General features: G+C 42.2%; 2 protein-coding genes across 2 annotated transcripts; one reads left to right on the plus strand and one right to left on the minus strand.

Moving 5' to 3' along the window:
- The first annotated feature begins 1,166 nt into the window (after positions 1 to 1,166).
- lcp1 (lymphocyte cytosolic protein 1 (L-plastin)) lies at positions 1,167 to 15,020 on the plus strand. Its single transcript, XM_005943433.2, has 16 exons — positions 1,167 to 1,355; positions 7,098 to 7,193; positions 8,103 to 8,251; positions 8,373 to 8,496; positions 9,199 to 9,331; positions 9,734 to 9,815; positions 9,931 to 10,096; positions 10,330 to 10,472; positions 10,841 to 10,936; positions 11,921 to 12,116; positions 12,317 to 12,395; positions 12,513 to 12,627; positions 12,874 to 13,007; positions 13,254 to 13,374; positions 13,762 to 13,886; positions 13,990 to 15,020. The coding sequence occupies exons 2-16, from the start codon at positions 7,130 to 7,132 to the stop codon at positions 14,117 to 14,119; spliced, it is 1,857 nt and encodes a 618-aa protein (XP_005943495.1). The 5' UTR covers positions 1,167 to 1,355; positions 7,098 to 7,129; the 3' UTR covers positions 14,120 to 15,020.
- A 682-nt stretch (positions 15,021 to 15,702) lies between these two features.
- cnot11 (CCR4-NOT transcription complex, subunit 11) lies at positions 15,703 to 20,788 on the minus strand. The gene is made up of 7 exons (XM_005943434.3): positions 19,821 to 20,788; positions 19,134 to 19,298; positions 18,794 to 18,946; positions 18,004 to 18,206; positions 17,056 to 17,258; positions 16,537 to 16,633; positions 15,703 to 16,196 (listed from the first exon to the last, which is right to left on the minus strand). Exons 1-7 carry the CDS (start codon positions 20,137 to 20,139, stop codon positions 15,999 to 16,001), a joined length of 1,338 nt encoding a protein of 445 aa, XP_005943496.1. The 5' UTR covers positions 20,140 to 20,788; the 3' UTR covers positions 15,703 to 15,998.
- Positions 20,789 to 20,895: the final 107 nt, after the last annotated feature.

Genomic DNA, 20,895 nt, shown 5'->3' on the forward strand with positions numbered 1-20,895 from the left:
TTCTCCCACAAAATGCTACATCCAGATGAACAGAATCAACCTTTGGAGATTACACAAATTACTTAGTAGCTTACCTATGAGTTTTCAGGCTTTGCTGAAGAATAAAGGTGGCCATGCCAAATATGGACTTTCAGGTAGTTACAAGGATACAATTGCACGTTTCCATAAATCACTGCATCTATTTTCCCTTTTATAAAAAAGTGAGGGGTGGCTCAAGACTTTTGCACAGTACTGTATAATGTCGTGAAAAAGAGAGCTTTCAGAGGACTCTGAGCAATCCTGTGAAAAACAAAGTGCACTAAGTACAATAATTAGAAGTAATCTTTTCTCTATGACTTGTTGGTATCTCATATTATTGTGGAGTCATTTTGGTCCATTTTCTTTGTAATGTTGTTTCACTTTGTTGAAGTTTGAGGTTTTTTGTCTGCGCACTGCTCTCTTGAGTTTCTACCACAAGATTTCAGTCAGACTGAGGTCTGGACTTTGACTCCGCCATTACACAAGCTCAATTCCTTTCTTTTTCAGCCATTCTATTGTAGATTTGATGGGTGTGCTTGGGATCATTAGAGATCAGATAGATGGTCACACATTTGACTCTCGAATAGTTCGCGGTGACTCAGTGACACCAATGTGCCCAGGTCCTGTGACCAAATCATGACCCCTCCACCACCGTGTTTGACAGCTGGTATGAGGTGTTTGTCCTCCGTGCATGGCTCTCTGTAACTCCAGCTCTCTGTTAGTAGTCTTTCTCTACTTTTTGTCTTTACCTGCCTCTCAGCTTCCCTCCTTGCTTTATCTAACAACAACAACAACAACACTAACAACCACAATTATATCCAAATAAAAATGAAACTGCAGATTAAATAAGTAGATACTAAATGATATAAGGTGACGGAGAAAAACTACTTGCCCACATTTCTTCAGTATTGATTCATCTATTGAATTTGTTTCTTTTAACTAACACCTTCTTTTTGATGTCACAATGTTTTAAATGATACCACTGGAGTCCTGCGACACCTAAACGCCCACGGCGACTGCTCAAAAACTGTAAAAGAAGCTTCAAACCTTTAGCGGTGGGGGGTCACCTTGACTTGTAGCCACCGCGCATTGCCATATAAAGACAAAAAACGCCTTTCATTCCTGTTTCTAGTTTCAAGTGTTGCATGTCACTTCCTTCCTCTTAGATTTGAATAGATGCGTCGTTGCCCTGCTTTCGGTCCCAACTCAGTGCGCTGTCTGAAAAGCAGTGAGCGGCACAGCAGCCAGAAGAACCGACTGAGGACGAAAGAGATAAAGACGGACGACAAGTGTAACCCTCCGAGCCCAGAGATCAGCTTCCTCACTACGTCTCTCAGGTAAAGAAGGTAGAGGGCAGGTGGCTTCTAATCCACGTAGGTATTTCCTGAAGGCGTAACTGCAGGGTGAGAGAAAGACTCAGATTTTTCTTTTTAATATTTAATAGATATTAAATATTAAAAGATAGAGAGAGAGAGCAAGAAAGACCGAGAGATAAAGGACATCTCTGCAGGACATCTTTGTAATGATGTATTATTGCATATATAGCTGCACAGCCATTGATTTTAGTACTGAAGCTGGATCTTTCTTGACTGCAGCTCAGTTTTGCTGCTGTATTCATTAAAGCCTGCCCTGCTTTAGAAACCAACAGCACAAAACTCCAAACCTTGTTTGCTCCAAACCTAAACGCCTTGTTTACAGCGTGCATGTTGCCTTTAATCATTTAACACCTGCCATACATAAATTAAACAATAAGAGCAGTTAGAAGCAGAGTGAGGCCTGCATGGGGGAGAGGAACAGTGCAGAGAGCTGAAAAAGGAAGTTTGCGGTTTTCAAACTTCAGCTGCAAAAAAATCCCTTTAAGGTAGCAATGGGTGGGCAGAAATATAGAGATCATCTCAGGACAAGCGATTAATACTTTATGATTGGAGAAGATGCTAAGCTGTGGATACAGTTAACTCAGAGCTGCTTGGACGATGCGCACTAAGAGATGAAATCGGGGCCATGATGCTTAGAGACGGCCCTCTTTCTTTGTGCTTTTTGCAGCTTTTTAAAGTACTTGTACTCATGTTTACCAAATAATAATACTTCTGCTACACTACTTTGCTATTTGATTTTACTTGTCAATCATGCAATATTCTGATGAAACAGGATGCTTGCCAACAGATGAAGTAACACGTGCACATTCAGTGCAGGAAATTGTTGACGCTTGCTAGTGTTGCATGTTTTAGATCGTGCCGCTGCAGGCCATTAAGAGGTCGAATGGAAATGAGGAGAAACATAGGTGTAAAAGCGTTTCCTGTGGTGTGAGGCTTTGTTAAACAAATGACAGCATGCACAAAGCATGGGATGTGCGATGCTGTGGTGAGGAAACATACCACCCTCGCTTTAACACACGGAACACACTAAAATGACCTGTTTGCATCACATTTTCCCCCCACGCTTTTCTCTGTAATGACGCCAGCTCACCATAGCAGCGTGCAGAGCTTTGGTGGCCTGTTCTCCGATTATTTTCAAAGTGGAAGGTGGAAATCTTTACAGTTAGATTGTTTTAATATCAGGTGGCACAGTGGTGCAGGGTCACCTCACAGCAGAAGAACTGGTACAAATCCCAGCTGGGGCCTCTCAGCGTGGAGCTTGCACGTTCTCCTCATGTCTGCGTGGGTTCGTTTTGGGTTCAGAGACGTGCATATTGGGGTGTAGGTGTGAATGTGAGCGTGGTTGTCTGATTGCTTCTGACAGGCTGACAGGCTGATGACTTGGCTAGTGCATGCCCCGCCTCTCGCTGGGGACATATTTAGTAATCCTAAATCATCAAAGCTTCAGCAACACTTCACTATTTTAACTATGTTAGAAATTACACTAAGAGATTTCAGACACAACATTCATGTGTAAGTAACTTTAGATTTTAATGTTTTTGTTGTTGTTGTTTTATTATAAATGCTGTTTAGTCCAGGTGTTAGCCAGAGTCAAGATACAAAGCAGTGCTGGGAAAAGGTGAAATACACACAGACTCATGACCCATGTACATGAGAAAGTTAAACTGTGTGAACCGTAAACCCTGTTTTTAAGGCGGTTAAAGTTTTCAGAAGGAAAACAATATTAGCAACAAAAGGAGAACTCATGCATGCAGATGCTAAATCAGTCAGAAATAGTAGATCTAAAAACTCTCTAAAAATAAAACTGTGAAAAGAAACTGGAACTTTTTGCCACAGAGATAGTTTGAGGCAGATCATGGAAGAGCATCAGTGCAGAAGAGCTCAGCGACACTTTGCACCATAAAGGCCAGACTGAGTCATTTCATTTCCATGACCCATTGCAAGACTTTTAGCACATTAAAAGTGTTAAGACCCGTACTTTTGCTGAGCTGAGTTTCATTTCTGCTTCTGACTTCTGGCTGCTGTCTAACAGGCCGCTTGATTTTCAGTGGCTCAAAGCTATTTCTCGTACCTAAAAGATATGAAAAGCTTACATGTGTGCACATGGTGAATTTGGCTCCAAAATCAAAATAAGAGTGCCAGAGCAGACATACTAGCAGCAGCTAATGTTTGCCAGTGGTTGAGTCTTGCGTTTGTCATTCACCCATGCTCGAAAAAAAGAAAAAGAATCTGCCCAAATTTAATAGTATAAATAATCTAACAGTATAAAGCCCTTATAAGGCCCTTTTTGGGTGCTTGTGGCACATTTATCCAACTATGTTGTTTATCTTTGTATATCTTAGACTGTACTATTTTTTATCCTTTATCATGCTGCTGTAACATCTATGTAAGTATCTATAGATCTATCTATTGCTGACTTCAGGCTGTGTTTATTGCTAACTAATTTAATTACATGTAAGTTTCCCAAATAATTTAGTTACACAAGTAAATGTGAAATGTTACATTTAATGGAATCTGCCCAAATGAAATTTACTTGATTGGTACAAATGCAGTTTACACCAGGCACATTTTCCTTAATCATGACTTATTTGAATAAATTAACCTTATATTTCAGTTGCATTGTTCTTATATTTATTGTTTCATGTTCATTGCGGGCGAGGAATCTTTTTATTAGTGTATCTGAGTGCCTTGCTTCCAAGTCCAAAGGGCTGCTGCAGAAAGGAGCTAATCATCTCCTACACCTATTCTCACTCCTTACAAACAATTAAACAAAACCCAGTCCGGCCCTCCATGAAGGACATTTCACTGTTGCCCACTTGAGGCTGAGAAACATTTACTGTAACCTGCACAGTTCAATCCAAACGATTCATACATCTGTAACCTGTCATCTCTATGGATCTGATCCACAAATGTGCATCATTAAGTCTTTCTTTATTTTTTTTCTTCACTTGTAGCTCAGTGGGGTTAGCTTTAGCGGTTTTAGCATTCATGGGGAAAAAGAAAATGAGAAGAAGTTTGGGTGTTTTTACACATTTACATATTCTGACTCATACCAATATTAGCTGCGTCTTTATTTATCCTAGCTTGGATAGATCACCTGAAATCAGCTAATTTTACTCTTTTTAAGGCAGCTTTCTTTTGATTGGCTGCCCCTCATTAACATTGGTATAACAGGTCATTTTACAACAGTCATTTTAAACAAAGTATTTCGTCATTACCTGACAGCTGTCTGCAATCAGTTACTTATCTTTCATCAGTATCCTTCAATTGCATAACATGGAAACGTAGGCTGAGACACTTCTCTTTATACTGCGACACCATCTAGTAAATCGATATGCATTTTACAGCAATTTGCCTTTTCTTATCATCCCTTACATCAGGTTGCTTTTCATCCAACAATTTTATTAATAAAGTCATCATTTTTTAAAGTCATCATCAAACCGTCTTCCCTGTCTGTTGTACCCCCGTTCCTACTTTTGTCTTAAATGTTACTTTGTGTTTCTCTTCACATTCGACTGCCAAAAAAGGATCTGAAGTCGACAAATGCTCGGAGTGAATCATCACAGACTGAAATATAACGTCCTGTGTGTCATGTGATTGGCAGCTACTCAGAACTGCTTCACTCTTCCTTATCTGCAGCTTTTTCCTTTCTAATAAGCAAAAAAGAAAACAGGTCATGAACACATGTGGTCATTGTCAACGTGACTGTTTGGCTGCAAAAATCGACAGCGCTCCAGTTAAATCGCGTTCTTTGAAAATGCAACGCATGATATTGCAAGGAGAATATAATGCAATGATTTCTGTTCATTTAGTCTCTGGGTTGCCTAAGGGACACTGGAAACATTAGGTTTACTCGGTGGCATAAATAGTACATGAATAAATAAATCTGTATCTAGAGTGTTAAACCAAAACTGGCAGAACAGTGAAATAAAGGACCTTCTGTCACATTACAGCATCAGAAGTAAATGTTACAAATAGTCAAAGTTTCCACACTTGCAGTCTGAAGTTTGGCACTGCTCTGCCTCATTTGCGATGTGACCTCAAACTTCCCCACTGAACTGAGATCATCGATCACATCTTCAGTTGCTCAGTTCCTCTCTGTGAATTTCAACTTTTTTGTGAGTAAAGAACATCTAAAGGAGTAAAACCTGACTGTGTGTTGTTGCGTCCAAGAAGCTGTTTTAGACAGAGGCTGAAAGGCTGAGGTTGATGGGCTCCCAGCAGTCCTCAGAACTAAAACTTCTACATCCAAGGAGCAAAATGTGCCTTCAGCAGCTGAGAGTCAGCTTACACATAAAACATCATTAGCTCTACTGCAGCATTTTTGCATGCAACAACATGGTGTGGGAGTTTCTGTTTGCTGATCTCTGTCTCCAGTTCCTGGTGGATGTTTGTCCCCAAATGAAAGCTAGACAGAGTTTGAACATGCCATCGATCCATCCATCTCTTGATCTCTTCATCAGCTCTCAAAAACTAAATAAATTAGTTTAATTCTTCTTAATTTAATCACTAGCTTAAATTGTGGTTCATCGTTTATCACAGATTCAAACAGGGTAACGTCGTCTTTGACTATAAATCAAATCAGTAATGATAACACCCAGAAATGTAAATTCTCAGACAGCTGCAGCTTTGGTTGCTGTGGTCTCTGAGCTAATTCTCTTTGGCTCTAAACTGCAATCATCTGAATTTTCTGTTACATCACAAATCTTTTAGCATAAGAACCTCTTTTGATGCCCAGTAGTAGGGGTGATGGCTCCGCCCACTGATTGCCTAGCAGCAGAGAAAATACCGTCAAAATGAGAAGACCCTAATCCATTTGATTTATGTCCAAACAACATAAACAGTCATCAAGCTAGACTAACAGAGATGCATAGAGCGATTCCTTGATTTACTGAAGCGATGGTAGCTGCTGCTAAACCAGTGGCTACACTCAGTACCTCAAACGATTCTCAGCGATTAAAAAGTACCACCCCATAGAGTGAGACTTGTTGTTGTTGCACAGCTTTGGGTAGACCCTTTATTTATTGTTAGAGGGACCGTGTTTCTAGAAATGTTCTTCAGAGACGTCCACACAGGAAGAGACCAGCAGTGTTGTGTTGACTGGAGACTGCAGGGTGTCAGGGATACAGGGTGAAACGAAAATAGGCCGTTTCCAAGTTCAGCTTCAAGGTGAGCAGCTGATGCAACCACCAATGAGAGCAAAGGATACTTTTGATTGACATATGATGAGGTGGTAATTACAAAACTGGAGGCTTGAATGTCGACTAGACAACCGCCATCTACAAATGCAGACGCAGCTTAATGTGAATGAAAAGATTCTGGTTACTAAACAGGGTTTTTGTGAACCAGAGCATCACTGTGCTGTTTCCTCTTTTGGCAAAGAATTTGTGTGTACTTGCGACTTGACTGTGGGTGGTTAAAGGTTACCTGGGGGACCTCAGAGTGCTCTGATCTTATTACACACGCAGCAGTAATGAACAGAGAGGCTTTTGTCTGTCAGGCAGGAAGTGAAGCACAAGCAGGAAGTTTTACACTGGCAGAAGTGAGAACTGAGCAGTTTGCTTCACAGTAGAAAATCAGGATACCATCTTTGAATTTCCTCTTTCTTTCCCCACCACATGGTCCCTGCTTACATGCTCCTCAGTGCTGACAGGCTTTGACTTTTAAATTTAAGGATGTCCTGTGTTTTTTCTCTTGTGCCAGTTTCAGGTTCCTCTACTGATTCACGCTTCAACATGGCCGCCCCACCGATCACTGCAGAGGAGCTGGAGGATCTTAGAGAAGCGTTCACTAAAATTGGTAAGATAGATCAGAATCAGAAAGACTTTATTTATCCCCAAGGTGCAATTAACAAACAACAGAGCAGCATAACGTTGAAGATAAGGACAATAAGAACAGGCAATAAGAGTGAAATAATAAATACACAGAATATACAGTATATACAGTTTTAAAATTAAAGTGACTAAAAGTCTGATGTTCAGAGGATCTCTGAAGGTGTGCTCAAAAGATGTAAGACTTTGACTCTTTGACTCTTTTAGTGTGTTTAAAATGTCCTGGGTGAGTGGGAAAAGTCAGACTTGGCCGTCTTTTGATAGTTCTTTCCTCTAATAGTATTTTTCTTTCTTCTCATGACAAAGATTTGATCATTCCAAATTTCATACAGTTACCATTCAAATAAATACAAATGCCATGTAAGGAAGAGATCCCTAAGAAGACACAGCAACAGGTTAAACTAATATCATTTTGAATATTTAAGTAAGGATGATGTGTAATCTCAGCAGCCTGTGCAGCCACAGAGATGAGAAGGAAGTTACACACCGGACATGAAGTTAGATAATGAAACAATACCTATGACTAATATTTCAGGCCGGACATTGTGTTAGAAAGTAGTGTGCAATCTGCGCCGTTAGCAGAGTGAATAGAGCAGAGTAGAGTAGCTTTGCATGATGAGTTTAGCTTCACTCCATCTTTCTTCTGATTGGTTGGAGTTGAAGAGGAGATGATTTGGGCGCACAGAAGCTCCACCCACCCGCTGTGTGCCTGAGATGACCATATTAAGGATATCCACCTGACATCATACAGAGCTGTGCCTGAGCCATTCAGAGCGGCTCACATGAGTTACTTTACTGTCTTCATTGTATGAGACTTTATAGGGAAAGTTTAATGGACCCTCTTTAAAGTTGTGCTTTCCCCTCCATCCTCCTCCAGATGTGGACAATGACGGCATTATCAGCAAGGATGAGCTTGATGCTGTCCTCAAGGCCGCCAACCTTTCACTGCCGGGCTACAGAGTCAGAGAGATGATCCAGGAGCTTAGCAAGAGCAGCGAAGAGCTCAACTTTGATAAGTTTACTGAAGTGAGTTTACTGTAGAATGATCAGACAAATACACAGTGCAGACATAGTGTGTTGATCACTCACTTCATGCATACTGCATAAATGATTATTTCTCACCTTTCTTTCTTGTTCCCATCTCCAGATTGTCCATGGACTAAAGAGTGCAGAGGTTGCAAAGACCTTCAAGAAAGCAATCACCAAGAAGGAGGGCATCTGTAATGTGGCAGGAACCTCAGAGCAGACTGGCACTCAGCACTCTTACTCAGGTCAGCACACACACAGTCGTGTTTTCATATCTTAGTAGGGCCATCAAATTGATATCACGCTTTCTCTCTAGCCGCTTACCCTAACCATCAAAAATGAGTGCCTAACCCTAACCCTTAGCCTAAACCTAACCATAACCTAACTGTAAGCCTGACACTAAAACCACATTTTGAGTCTCAAAAATGCCTTCAACCTTGTGGGGACAGGCATTTTGACTCCATAAGGTCTGTTGGTTCCCGTAAGCATAGTAACATTCTCATTTTTGGTCCCCACAAAGATATGGAAACACACACACACCCAAACCATCCGAATACATTAGACATTACTGGAGAGTTTTCATATCAATAGTTCACTTGATTTGATGCCAACCAAGCTTAAAAGTGTTTATGTAAACAATAAAACAAACCTATTATTCAATATGAGATGCTAACCTGTATGAATGAAACTCATCAGGATAAATGAGGCCACCGATAGAAAATTCAAATAGTCTGAGTCAGTAAAAAGTACATCTGTTGTTATATGTGTGCATTGTTGAACTTGCCTCAGGAAATCATCTGAATGAATCAGACACCAAAGTCTGACACACATATGTTTATAAAAAGAAACAAAAAAACCCAAACAATCAGTTTTGTTAATATTTTGCACGTGGTCGATGCAGATGATCATCCAGCTGCTCACTTTAATTTGCTTTTTTTGTTCTGCAGAGGAGGAAAAGGTAGCCTTTGTGAACTGGATCAATAAAGCTCTGGAGAAGGATCCAGACTGCAAACATGTTCTGCCCATGGATCCTAACACCAACGACCTGTTCACCGCCATGGGAGATGGGATCGTTCTCTGGTACGTTATCTTTCACAGGAACAACAGCTGACTTCCTGAAAACTTAAATCATGGTTTTACATACAGGGGTTGACCCAGTTTGCATAATTTTTACAGACGTGCTTGGGTTGGATATTACTTCAGTTTTAAATAGCTATAATAACTTTACTGGTTGGTTATAAACTGAAAATTTGAGCAAATTTAAAAGTTTAAATGAGAAATCCAACTCCAAAAAAGAAGACAACTGTGATGCTGTGTAATAATTTTTAGATCTCTTAAATGTACTGTACTTCTTTGCTGAGATATCTTAGCTTCAGGGACATTAAAAAAATGAAATGAAAGTAGCCTTCATCAGTTCTACTTTCGAATTGGGGAAAGAAAACAGTTCCGTTATCAATCTGGATGTTTTTCCTCTCTTGTTAGTAAAATGATCAACCTGTCTGTAGCCGACACCATCGATGAGAGAACAATCAACAAGAAAAAGCTCACACCCTTCACCATCCAGGTGAGACTCTCCTTGATTCTGGCAACGCTTTTCATCTCCTTTACCTACCACTGTGCACAATCAGCAGTCTAACAGAGTCTCTGTGCATGGGATATCTTACTGCTTGATCTAACAGGAGAACCTGAACCTGGCCCTGAACTCGGCATCAGCCATTGGCTGCCATGTGGTGAACATTGGAGCTGAGGACCTGAAAGAGGGCAGGCAGCACCTGGTCCTGGGTCTGCTGTGGCAGGTCATCAAGATCGGGCTGTTCGCTGACATTGAGCTCAGCAGGAATGAAGGTGCGTGTGTTTCTCATTTAGAATACAATGAAAGCTAAAAATAGACTAAAAAATGACCACAGATGTTAAAAAAATACTTTGGAAGTGATATTATTTACTTGCTGAGAATCAGATTCATGTATTCAAGACAAAAGTAAAACCAAAGCCACCAGCTACTTTTCAGTTGCTTACCAGATAATCTATACTCACTCCATGCACATGAGGATGTTTTTAATGAAAACACATGCGTGCAGCTCTGATCGCTCTGCTGCGGGATGGAGAGAGTCTTGAGGATCTGATGAAACTTTCCCCCGAGGAGCTGCTGTTGCGTTGGGCCAACTATCACCTGGAGGAGGCGGGCTGTGGCAAGATCAACAACTTCAACAACGACATCAAGGTGATCACACACACACACACACACACACACACACACACACACACACACACACACACACACACACATCTGGGCCTTGTGTATAATGCATAAGCAGTCTCAGGCCCAGAAACACAAGCTGGGTTTAAACAACATCAGCAAAAGTAAGTCTAACTCTGTGTTCTCAGAGTCCCGCAGACCAAACGGAGAAAAGAACTGGAGTAGCCGAGTTGTGATCACTTTTATTCTTAAACGAAAGTAAAATCAGCCAACATCAATTTTTCATCAATACCGTACTACAGACAGACTCACATTAAAGACCTTTTCTTCTCTACAGTGTGAAGTTTTTGTTTGGCTGCTAGAAGGTAACCTTTCCAAACTGTTTGTTCCAGGATTCGAAGGCGTACTACAACCTGCTGAACCAGGTGGCACCCAAAGGAGACGAAGAGGGAATTCCCCCCATTGCCGTTGACATGTCAGGACTCAGGGTAAGACACCCGAGCATGCATCTGATAGCCATAGTGACCATTTATAGGACTAGTTCTGATATGGTCTCCGAAAGAGACTCAGGCGCAGGCCAGGGTATTCCTTTAAGCGAAGAACAGTGCATTTATTCACAGTGAACACAATCACCAAGTGGCTATATACAACGTGCAGGGGAAACAGGTCCGGGTCGCCAGGGTCCGTGGGAAACAGGGTTAGGGGGAAGGGTGCTCCACACTTTCTGTACAAAAGCTCCTCCTCAGTCACTCCTCTCAGAATCCGGTTCCAAAAACGATCTAAACACAAAAGGTCGGGTTAGTGGGATAATAACAAAGGGCTTTCAAGATACAGGTTGGCAGGTACACAAGTTTAACTGACGCTGATAGCTCAGCGATCCAGCGAAGACTAGTGCAGACTCGCCATCTTACGTAGTGCAGTAATCAGCTGGGATCATCGGCCGGTGCGGTGATGAGAGCAGGTGTGTGGGCCAGCAGCGGGAGCCCGCAATGAGCGTCGCCGCGGCGAGAGAGAGCGAGAGGGCGAGCAAACAAACCACAAACATATTGCCTAATAGAGGGTCGACCAGCGGGGCACAGGGACCATGACAAGTTCCCACACATCAGTCAGTGTTACTGTCCCCTGATTGCTCATAAAGACTCAGAGGGGATCAGCAGGGCCCATATAAACAAAAACTGCTGCCTCATTTGCATATATTATTTATATTATGCTATTTTTCATTCTTTGTTCTACAAAAAATATCAGAACATATAAAATTCCTTGAAACCAAAGGCGACGTTCCAAATACGTAAAATACAAACTTTATTAATTAGTTTTATTGCCAAATTTAAAAAAAAAAGAACAGTTTAACTACATATGCGCAGACCTTTGTTGACTACAGACCTGATTCTTCCAAACATGCTTATTTTGAGTGCAGGAAACTCTGATTTGGTTCTCACATTCTAATGTCGGCCTTGCTGCTCGCTCTGCAGGAGAAAGACGACCTGAAGCGAGCGGAGCTCATGCTGGACCAGGCCGACCGGCTCGGGTGCAGACAGTTCGTTATGCCCACAGATGTCGTCCGCGGAAACCCTAAGCTCAACTTGGCTTTTGTTGCCAATCTGTTTAACAAATACCCGGCTCTGAAGAAGCCAGAGAACCAGGACATCGACTGGAGCTCCATCGAAGGTAATGTAAATGGTGAATGGTAAATGGACTGGTTCTTATATAGCGCTTTTCTACTCTTTCTGAGCACTCAAAGCGCTTAGCACTCAAAGCGGGCTTAATTCATATGTGAGAGATTCCCAACTTTCCCGATCTCTGTGCCCTAGTTTTCCTGCCATGGATGTTTAATAGCAGACTTTTTTTGTTTGTTTGTTTGTTTCCAGGTGAAACCAGAGAGGAGCGCACCTTCAGGAACTGGATGAACTCACTGGGAGTCAACCCTCGTGTCAACCATCTCTACGCGTAAGACACCTCACCGCTCTTCCTCTGTCCTTCTTTGACATGCAGCATGTTGAGAATATGAACACATTCTCCAGATTACAACAGCAAAGCAGCGTGATGTGTTTGTTTGTGCTGCAGAGACATCGACGACGCCTTGGTGATCTTCCAGCTGTACGAGAAGATCAAAGTACCAGTGGACTGGGACAGAGTCAACAAACCTCCCTACCCTAAACTGAGCAGCAACATGAAGAAGGTACAACAGCTCAACACAGTTCAAGTCACACACGATGGCTCTTTCTGTGTCAGTTCTTCAAAGGACTCTCATCTCACTGTTCAAGGGGAAAGACATCCATTTATGATGGATATGAAAAACCCCCAAAACATTTTCATTAAATTTGACACCATGCACCAAATCCACGTTGCCTTTTCTAGAAAGCTCAAATTTCCATTCATATTATATGCAAAATTTGCAATGATGTTCTCTGTTTGTGCGTTCCAGCTGGAGAACTGTAACTACGCCGTGGAGCTGGGAAAGAAGGAGGCCAAGTTCTCTCTGGTCGGCATTGCGGGTCAGGATCTGAACGAAGGGAATCGAACCCTCACCCTCGCTCTGCTCTGGCAGCTCATGAGGAGGTAAAACCTCACTTCACTCACCTCTCACATCTCTTTGGTCTCATCTTCTTGTTTTGATTGCTCTGATTTGTGAGGGCTGTTGTTCTAACCTGATATAAAATCAGCAGATATTTGAATGGGGGTTTGGCTGTTAAAGAAAGCGTGGTAATGCACTGAAGGGTGTATGGAACCAGAAACTATTTAACTTATAGTCTGCTTAGAAATGCCCCATTCAGGAATCTCTAAGCTACCTGTGTGTGCACCCAGGTACACCCTGAATATCTTGGAGGACCTTGGCGATGGGCAAAAGGTGATCGATGAGACCATCGTGTCCTGGGTCAACGACAACCTGACAAGGGCCGGAAAATCCACAATCTCCAGCTTTAAGGTAACACACCTCGACAGTATGGACATGGAAATCCTCCTTAGCCTCCAATTAAATGCTCCAGTGTCAAAGTTTTGATTACATCACTTCCTGTGCACAGATTTATCACGGCTTTAAAGGGAACCTATTCGACTTTTTTCCAGCTCCAGATCTTTATTGCTGAACTTCGCTAGAGTTGCTTTGTGGTTCAGAATAATCCAAGTTTATGTTACACTGGGCCTTGATGAAACTGCTTAACAGGTTATCCTCTGTGTGAAACAAGAACAAAAACCCAACAGGGAGTTTTTGGTTACACTCTGGATGGCAACCAGGCTCATAGCAGTGTAGTTTCACATCTGTAACACTAAACAATGAGAGATTTACATTAACTCTGCTGTTGTTGTTGGTTAGGACCGGTCCATCAGCACCAGCATGCCGGTTCTTGACCTGATTGATACCATCCAGCCTGGATCCATCCGGTACGACCTGCTGAAGACCGAAGACCTGACTGACGAGGAGAAACTCAACAACGCAAAGTACGTACAGCTCTTCTTACAGCTTCTTATCACTTAACAGTTCAGAAATGTCTCTGCATCGCCAGCAGCAGGAGATTTAATCCAACAATTACTGTGTCTTTAGGTACGCCATCTCCATGGCCAGGAAGATCGGCGCCCGGGTGTATGCGCTCCCCGAGGACTTGGTGGAAGTCAAGCCTAAGATGGTGATGACGGTGTTCGCCTGCCTCATGGCTCGTGGCCTGAGGGCCTAAAACCACAATCACTTCCTGTCTGTGAAGAGGGGACCTCTAAGGCTAGAAGCCAAAGGAAATGAGTTGCTAATGCAGAGGCTCCGCTCACAAGTTGTGGCTTTAGACTGTAACTTTTTAATGACCAGAAATATTGGATTTATGATGGCAATACGGCTGTGGGACACATTTTGTAACATCTGCTGGTGATTGATGTCTTTCACTCATGTTTCTCTTAAATGTACAATAGAAAACTGTTGTACTATTCAAACCCAAGAAGCTGAAATAATCCCAAGGGTCAAGTTAAACCTCACCCAAAGAGTTGCTTTAAAATCACACAGGTCACAGGTGTGACTTTAAATGAGTTTTTACATGAAAATATGAATATTAGAAAAAGGATCTGTACCAGTCTTGATTTTCAAAGTGTTTAAGTCAGCTACAAAGATTTCTACCTCCAGCAAATAAACTAAGGGGAAAAAGTTCAAAGTGTTTCACTGCAGACTTTTAGCTTCAGTGTCTGTTACAGTAGCTGATCCACAACTCACAGAAGAGGACAAGTAAACGGGTACAACCAGGAAACAAGCACAAAAATGGTCTGCTAAAAAAAGAAAGAAAGAAAGGTTTTGAAGGCAGCTGATTGGAGATTAAATGTCCATCTTTGTTGCTGTATTAATTTTCCACTTTTCCTCAATCATCTTTTAACTGCAAACATTAGCAAAAAAAAATTTTTTTCCACTAAGCCGGAGCATACATACAATCCACATTATATCACAGTTTTATTTTCTATGCAGAGCTGCAACATTTCCCATTTCATTGTTTAAATTTCTGTGAAACCACAAGTGATCAGTGTAACACAGCCATCTGATTACAAATCAAAATGTTTATATGTGATGTTTGCAAGCAATAAACCAACAACTTTTTTTTATTACTTGTTATTTTTCATCCTGACATTTAAGTGGGGTAATCACTAAGATTATATAGATTATATAGTGATAGTGATGGACACTGTGGGATGCACACCTGGCTCTCACTCAGAAAACAGTTTTGTTTTTCCCTGATCTCAGTGGAAAATGTTACAAGCTCCAACTGCCATTACCCTGACACACTAGATGCCAGTGTTAAGAGTTGCTGCTCACCTGGCCGCCCATTCTTCATTACATGACCCACTTTAACTCTTACCTTCATTGAGGCTTTCAGCACTTGTGTGAAATTAATAACTGGCGGTACAGCAATTCCCAAAAATGAACATAAGCAGTAGACCAGTGTGTGGTAAATGCTAAAGGAGAACTGCAGCGGTGGGATCAGCCAGCTGTTATCGTGGCTGCTGTTCAGATACATCAGTAAAAGTTGTTTTTAGCCTTCTTTGGCAGTTAGATTGACACCATGTTCACTCTTAGCTATAACTTAATATTTAACAGATATATTCTTTCTTAAAATGTAGAATATATTTAGAGTCTTTAAACTGTCTACAGGAAATACTGTGTCCGCCTGTATAAAAAAGATTCGAGTGTCACAGCCATTCAAGTACTCACCATGGCAGGCAGGCGGCACAGGGGGATGTGAGTGACAAGAGAAATGTAACAATCCAAAAATACAACTACACCGAGTCAAATAAACGATCTCTTTAATGAAACAAACTCAGGAGGTTTCATTTTTCAAAGGGGAGAGCACTGGGAAAAAAGGAAATGCTGCTGTCCTTCAGGCAGACCTGGACTGTAGAAGATGAGCATATAGAGAAATGACTCAAATTTGAACGACTTCATAACATATTTACAGTATTTCCTCTGAGCTGCATAGTCTTCTCCTTCTGTGATGTACAGGGACACTACGAGTGTGCATTAGAGCAAACCGTCCTCGTTTAGCCGCTGCTTCAGTCCCGCCCGTGTAGCACCTATGACGAGTATTATTTGGCAGGTTTGGCCTCGGTGGGGTTTTCTCCAGTGTCCAGAGTCTTGAGGAGGCGGAAGAGGCCGGCGGCCTCGCGGATGCGGCTGAACTCGATGCAGAAAGCCTGAACCTCGATGAAGAGGTCCTGAACATTGATAATCTTGTTCCGGATGAGCGACTGCAGGAAGACACAGACCAGACGGACCAGACGATTCTGGAAGAAAGAAAGTGTGATTAATACCTAATAACACCACACAAAGCATGGTCTCCAATTTACTGGAAAACACATTGAACCAGTTCAGAAGATTCTCATTCAGAGTGGGGTGAGCTGTGCGGTACAGCCCTGTCAACAAGTCTGAGCTATAGTCTGTGTCCTCAAGTCATTCTACTGTTTTATTAGTCTGTTATTTAGTACTTATTAGCAGGGGTCTGTGTGTTCAACATACAGACTTTCTGCTCCAAAACTTGAGTTCTTTGTTCTTTTATGGATTTTTTTATTCAAGGATTATGATTAAATATGAAGAAGCATCACTATATTGAGTGTTGTACTCTACCTGCATGTATTTGTCTTTGATTTGCTCACAGGTGGAGATGCAGTTAGAGATGTAGAGGTGGATAAACTCAGGAGGCAAATCCACAGCTGTGGTCAACCTGCGGACAAAAAAAACCCCCCAAAGAGTGACATTTCCACTTTTGACAATGAAACTTTTAACACCTCTTAAAACAGACCCAGTTTAATCAGTCAGCTTCTGAATGAGTCATAGCGTGAGCCGAGTTTAGTTTAGAGACTAGAACTGGGCTTACTGACGAGAGGCCGCTTTACTCGAGTCACACATAGCGCAGATTAAAAAGTAACCAGTGACACAAACCCCACAAAACCTCGAAAATCTTTTGAAGACCGGATTAAAAAAAACAAACAAACAAAACTTTATTTTTAGTTTGACTTTTCAAACCTCAGCACACTGACATCAGTGTTCTGATCATTGTCCTGGCTTTGGTTGTTTTGTCTTTTTTTTTTTCAGATCACACATTTGGCCTTTTTCTGTAAGCAGCTCCACGGCTCTGTGCCCCACCTGTTGACGACCTCCATGGAGTGCAGCGACATGTCCATGTTGACCAGCACTGAGAAATATTCTGTGATCTGGCTGCTCTGCATCAGCTTTAGCAGCATCTCGATGGCCACCAGCGGGTTGTTCTCAACCAGGTCAGGCAGCTTCACCGGAGACAGACCGATGTGGTAAACCAGCTTCGGGTCCTTCTCCAGCTCAGCCAGCAGCTGCAGTGACAGAGCATGCAGGGAGTTACTGACAAGCAAAGTTTTACACGCTGCATTTCAAATACACTGAAGGAGGAAAAAACTACAAATGATAAATATATTACCTCTGATTATGTAATAATATTAAAAGTTTAAACCATTACTGGCTCCACATCTGGAAACAAAGATTTTATGCTTTCTCTTGTAAACCCTCTCTTGATAATTCAGGGTCAACGGGGTGCTGGAGCCTAACCCAGCTGTCCTGGGGTCAGAAGCGAGGTATGCTCTGGACAGATTGCTAGTTCACAGAGCTAATCCTCGGTAACAACAGACTGTATAATGAATCTCTCTGGGTCTGGGAGTGATGGTAAGACAAAAGAAGTTAAGTTTGGATGTGGTTAATTATAAATAATCACCATCTTGTATAAAGATGCATACTGTCCTCCAGTGTCTGGAGAAACAGAAATAAACTCCCACTATCAATCAGCTGTAAACTACCATTTTTATCCTCTGATTAATCCACATCATTCCATTTTATTGCTGTTGATTTCACATTCTGACTCTTTTCAAACCATGGTTCAATGTCTTGTCTTAATATATTTGTCTTGTGCTTTTCTCCTTTTGTGAAGTAGCAACTTTAACCCTGAAATTCCTCTCTGGGTTTATCTGGTTGCACTCCAAAGGCAGCTGGTGGCAGCACCATAGTTTCAGTTTAAATAGAATTGCAGTGCCTGACTTTAAGAGAAGCATTAAATGGCTGACCCACCTGTGATTGCTGCTGTGCAGACAGCGGGCTCTTGAAGGCCTTGGACATGATGCGTTTGATCTCCACGCCGGTGCTGTTCTTCACACACATGGAGCGATCCCACTGGATGCTGTGATCTGGCTCGGTGGGGTTCAGCCACGCCAGCTCGTCCTCACACACATGGAGAGGAGGCGGCGGCCGGATGAACTCAGGGCGGAAGTGACCTGAGGATTAAACAACGATATTGAAACACTTGTGATAATCCTGTTCCGTTTCAGACGTAGCTTTATTCATGGGTGGCGGTCTACTCTAGTAACCATGGCTACATGTGTGCCAGCTTTAAAAGGTGATCTCGTGTTCAGAGAGCCAAGCATTGTGTCTCAGGATATGAACAGCAATGAACTGTAATATTGGGACACCACGGCAGAGAGCTGAAGCTCTGATGCACACACTAGTGAAACTACTCAGGTTCTTGTGTGACCATGCTGCTTCATCTGACTTATGGATGAACATAAGTCAGATGTGCACTTGACAGCTGAAAACCCACAAAACTGCCAGCAAAGCAAAACGTTCACTTGTTTTTCATCTGTGATCTCCTAATTCACACAGCTCCTGACTTGTAAGCTAGAAGTGAATAACCAGCCGAACTTTTTTTTTAGTGATGAGACCCATGATGATAAGACATACTCTTTTCATGTTACACACACACACACACACACACACTGAGGTGACCTGCTTTTAATGTTCTTGGTTTTCTGCATAACAAAAGCCTTTTTGAAAAATGAACAAACAAATCATCAATAACACTTACTTTCCAGGGGAGGGCGTGGGCCTGTGACCAGAGACTCGATGATCTGGTTGGCCACAGAGCTGTCGAATCCTGAGTTGGATGAGTCTGGGTCTGGATCATTGAGAATGCTTGGGAAACTGGCCTTACTCTGAGTGGGCAACTCTGACTGACGCTCTAAACAACAAAGAGACAGAAACAGTGAATTAAAACATAAAAGAAACAAAGTGCAAAGTAAACAAAGTAATCTCTGCAAAGAGATTAAAGAAGAAAAAAAATTGCCTTTTAAAACAAACCAGTATAAACAAGTGACAGTTTTGACCAGTCACACCTAGTCTTTCAGTCTGGGTGAGTGGGTACTGACCTGCCAACGCTAGCTGCAACCCACTGATGTCTACAGACTGGGGCATGTTGCCAACATCCATGCAGGACACCTGTCTGGGTGTCTTTTTGAAGAGATCCCTGGGAGGTGCCAACATCAGTTGGGACAGGAAGAACTTCTCAGGTTGGGTGATGGGAGGCAGGAAGCCTGGACACCAAACACAGGAGACTTCATACACTTCATAATCCCTGATGCCCTCATTCATCGTGTTACACAGTCACACTGAGACTGCCAGTGTAACCTAGTGTTGCACTGGCAGCAAGATCTGAGGGCAAATGTTTAACTGAACTGAACAAGTTTGTCTGAAATGAGAAACAGACTGCTTCTCATTTCAGACAAACAGATAGGGACAACATTACATAAGGCTGTGGTCCTTCAAAACACAATCATGTGCCACAGAGACATCACTCGTTTGTGTCTAGAGTATAAGATGCCAAAAATCTTGATTGGTCATCACTGTTACAACACGAAGACTCATACTCTTAATATATTAAAAAAAAAAAAAAAAAGCACAACCCTCAAATATTGAGTTTAGCTTCAGAGAAAACCTCAACTTTGTATCAAAGCTTATTCACTGCTGCTATATGTCCTGCTCGTTTAGGCCTGGTTGATTTCTTTCTCGGTGACATAAACAAAGTCAGGAAAAAGCGTTTTCACACGGAGACCTACCGGACAGCACCTTCTCCTGCTCCTCTCCGGCAGGTGCGGGGTTCAGCAGGTGCGCGAAAACAGCGGCGAAAGGGTTAGCGGCCAGTGGCTCGGTGCGGTACATCTCCCACAGCAGGTAGAGGGCGATGAGCCGCTGCGGGGAGCTGGGCAGTAGGTCCGGTTGCTGCAGAAGCATCACCAACACCGAGCCGACCCTGAAGTGCTCCGCTTTCCCGAAGTAATGATGAAAGTGAGTGGAGAGGCTTTCGAAGGAGTTGGTGCAAGCCTCTTCCGAGATGATGCTCAGTAGGTTGGACAGTTCCTTCGGAGCGAGTGTCATGGTTTCCTCAACTGAATCTTTTCTGCTTGGGCGGAACCGTTATAAGACTATTTTTTTGTTTGTTTAAATAGCTAATATAGCAAATACAGCATCCTCGCAACGAACCGGGTGCGTTTAATTCATATTTGACGAGCAAATCTGAAAAGCTACAGAATGAAAATGATCAAACGAGTTGTTAGCAAAAAGTTAGCTTAACTAGCATTGCGGCGCTAACTGACATGAAGCAGCATTTTCACAGTCGAATAATCCGCCCCACAAACTCCACTCTGCCCGGTGCTGAAACTGCATAACAGTCTTACAAAAACTAACAAAATATTAACCGATAGAAACATCCAAGTTTGTCCAGGTGTTTTCACGACTGTTGAGAGTCGGTGACCGACGTATTAGCAGTTTAAATTCACGACAGTACGTCGGTCATACCGAGCTGCATTACGGGTAATGTAGTTTCGTACAGTGGCGTTTCACTTCCCCCTTAAAATAAACTCGTTTAAGTAATCTATAGGAAAGCAGCAATTTTAGACTCGAAAAGCGTGAGGTGTCATCCAATAAAAGTCACTTTTAAAGCTACAGCTGACCATAAAATAGTGGTTTGACTAGATAAAGAGCTTCTTCCTTTACCGATCAGTCCTCGCGTTATCATTTCCGGCGTTTTGTCCTGTCGAAATAAAATGACCATTGTCGATGCACTCTTAAAAGTGTTCTTTCATTGCGGGTTTTTTTTTTTTAAACACCTTTAAGCAGGTTTGTATATATATC

This window comes from Haplochromis burtoni, unplaced genomic scaffold (genome assembly GCF_018398535.1).
Source record: "Haplochromis burtoni strain Fernald_Lab_line unplaced genomic scaffold, NCSU_Asbu1 Contig_370, whole genome shotgun sequence".
NCBI classification, from domain to species: domain Eukaryota; kingdom Metazoa; phylum Chordata; class Actinopteri; order Cichliformes; family Cichlidae; genus Haplochromis; species Haplochromis burtoni.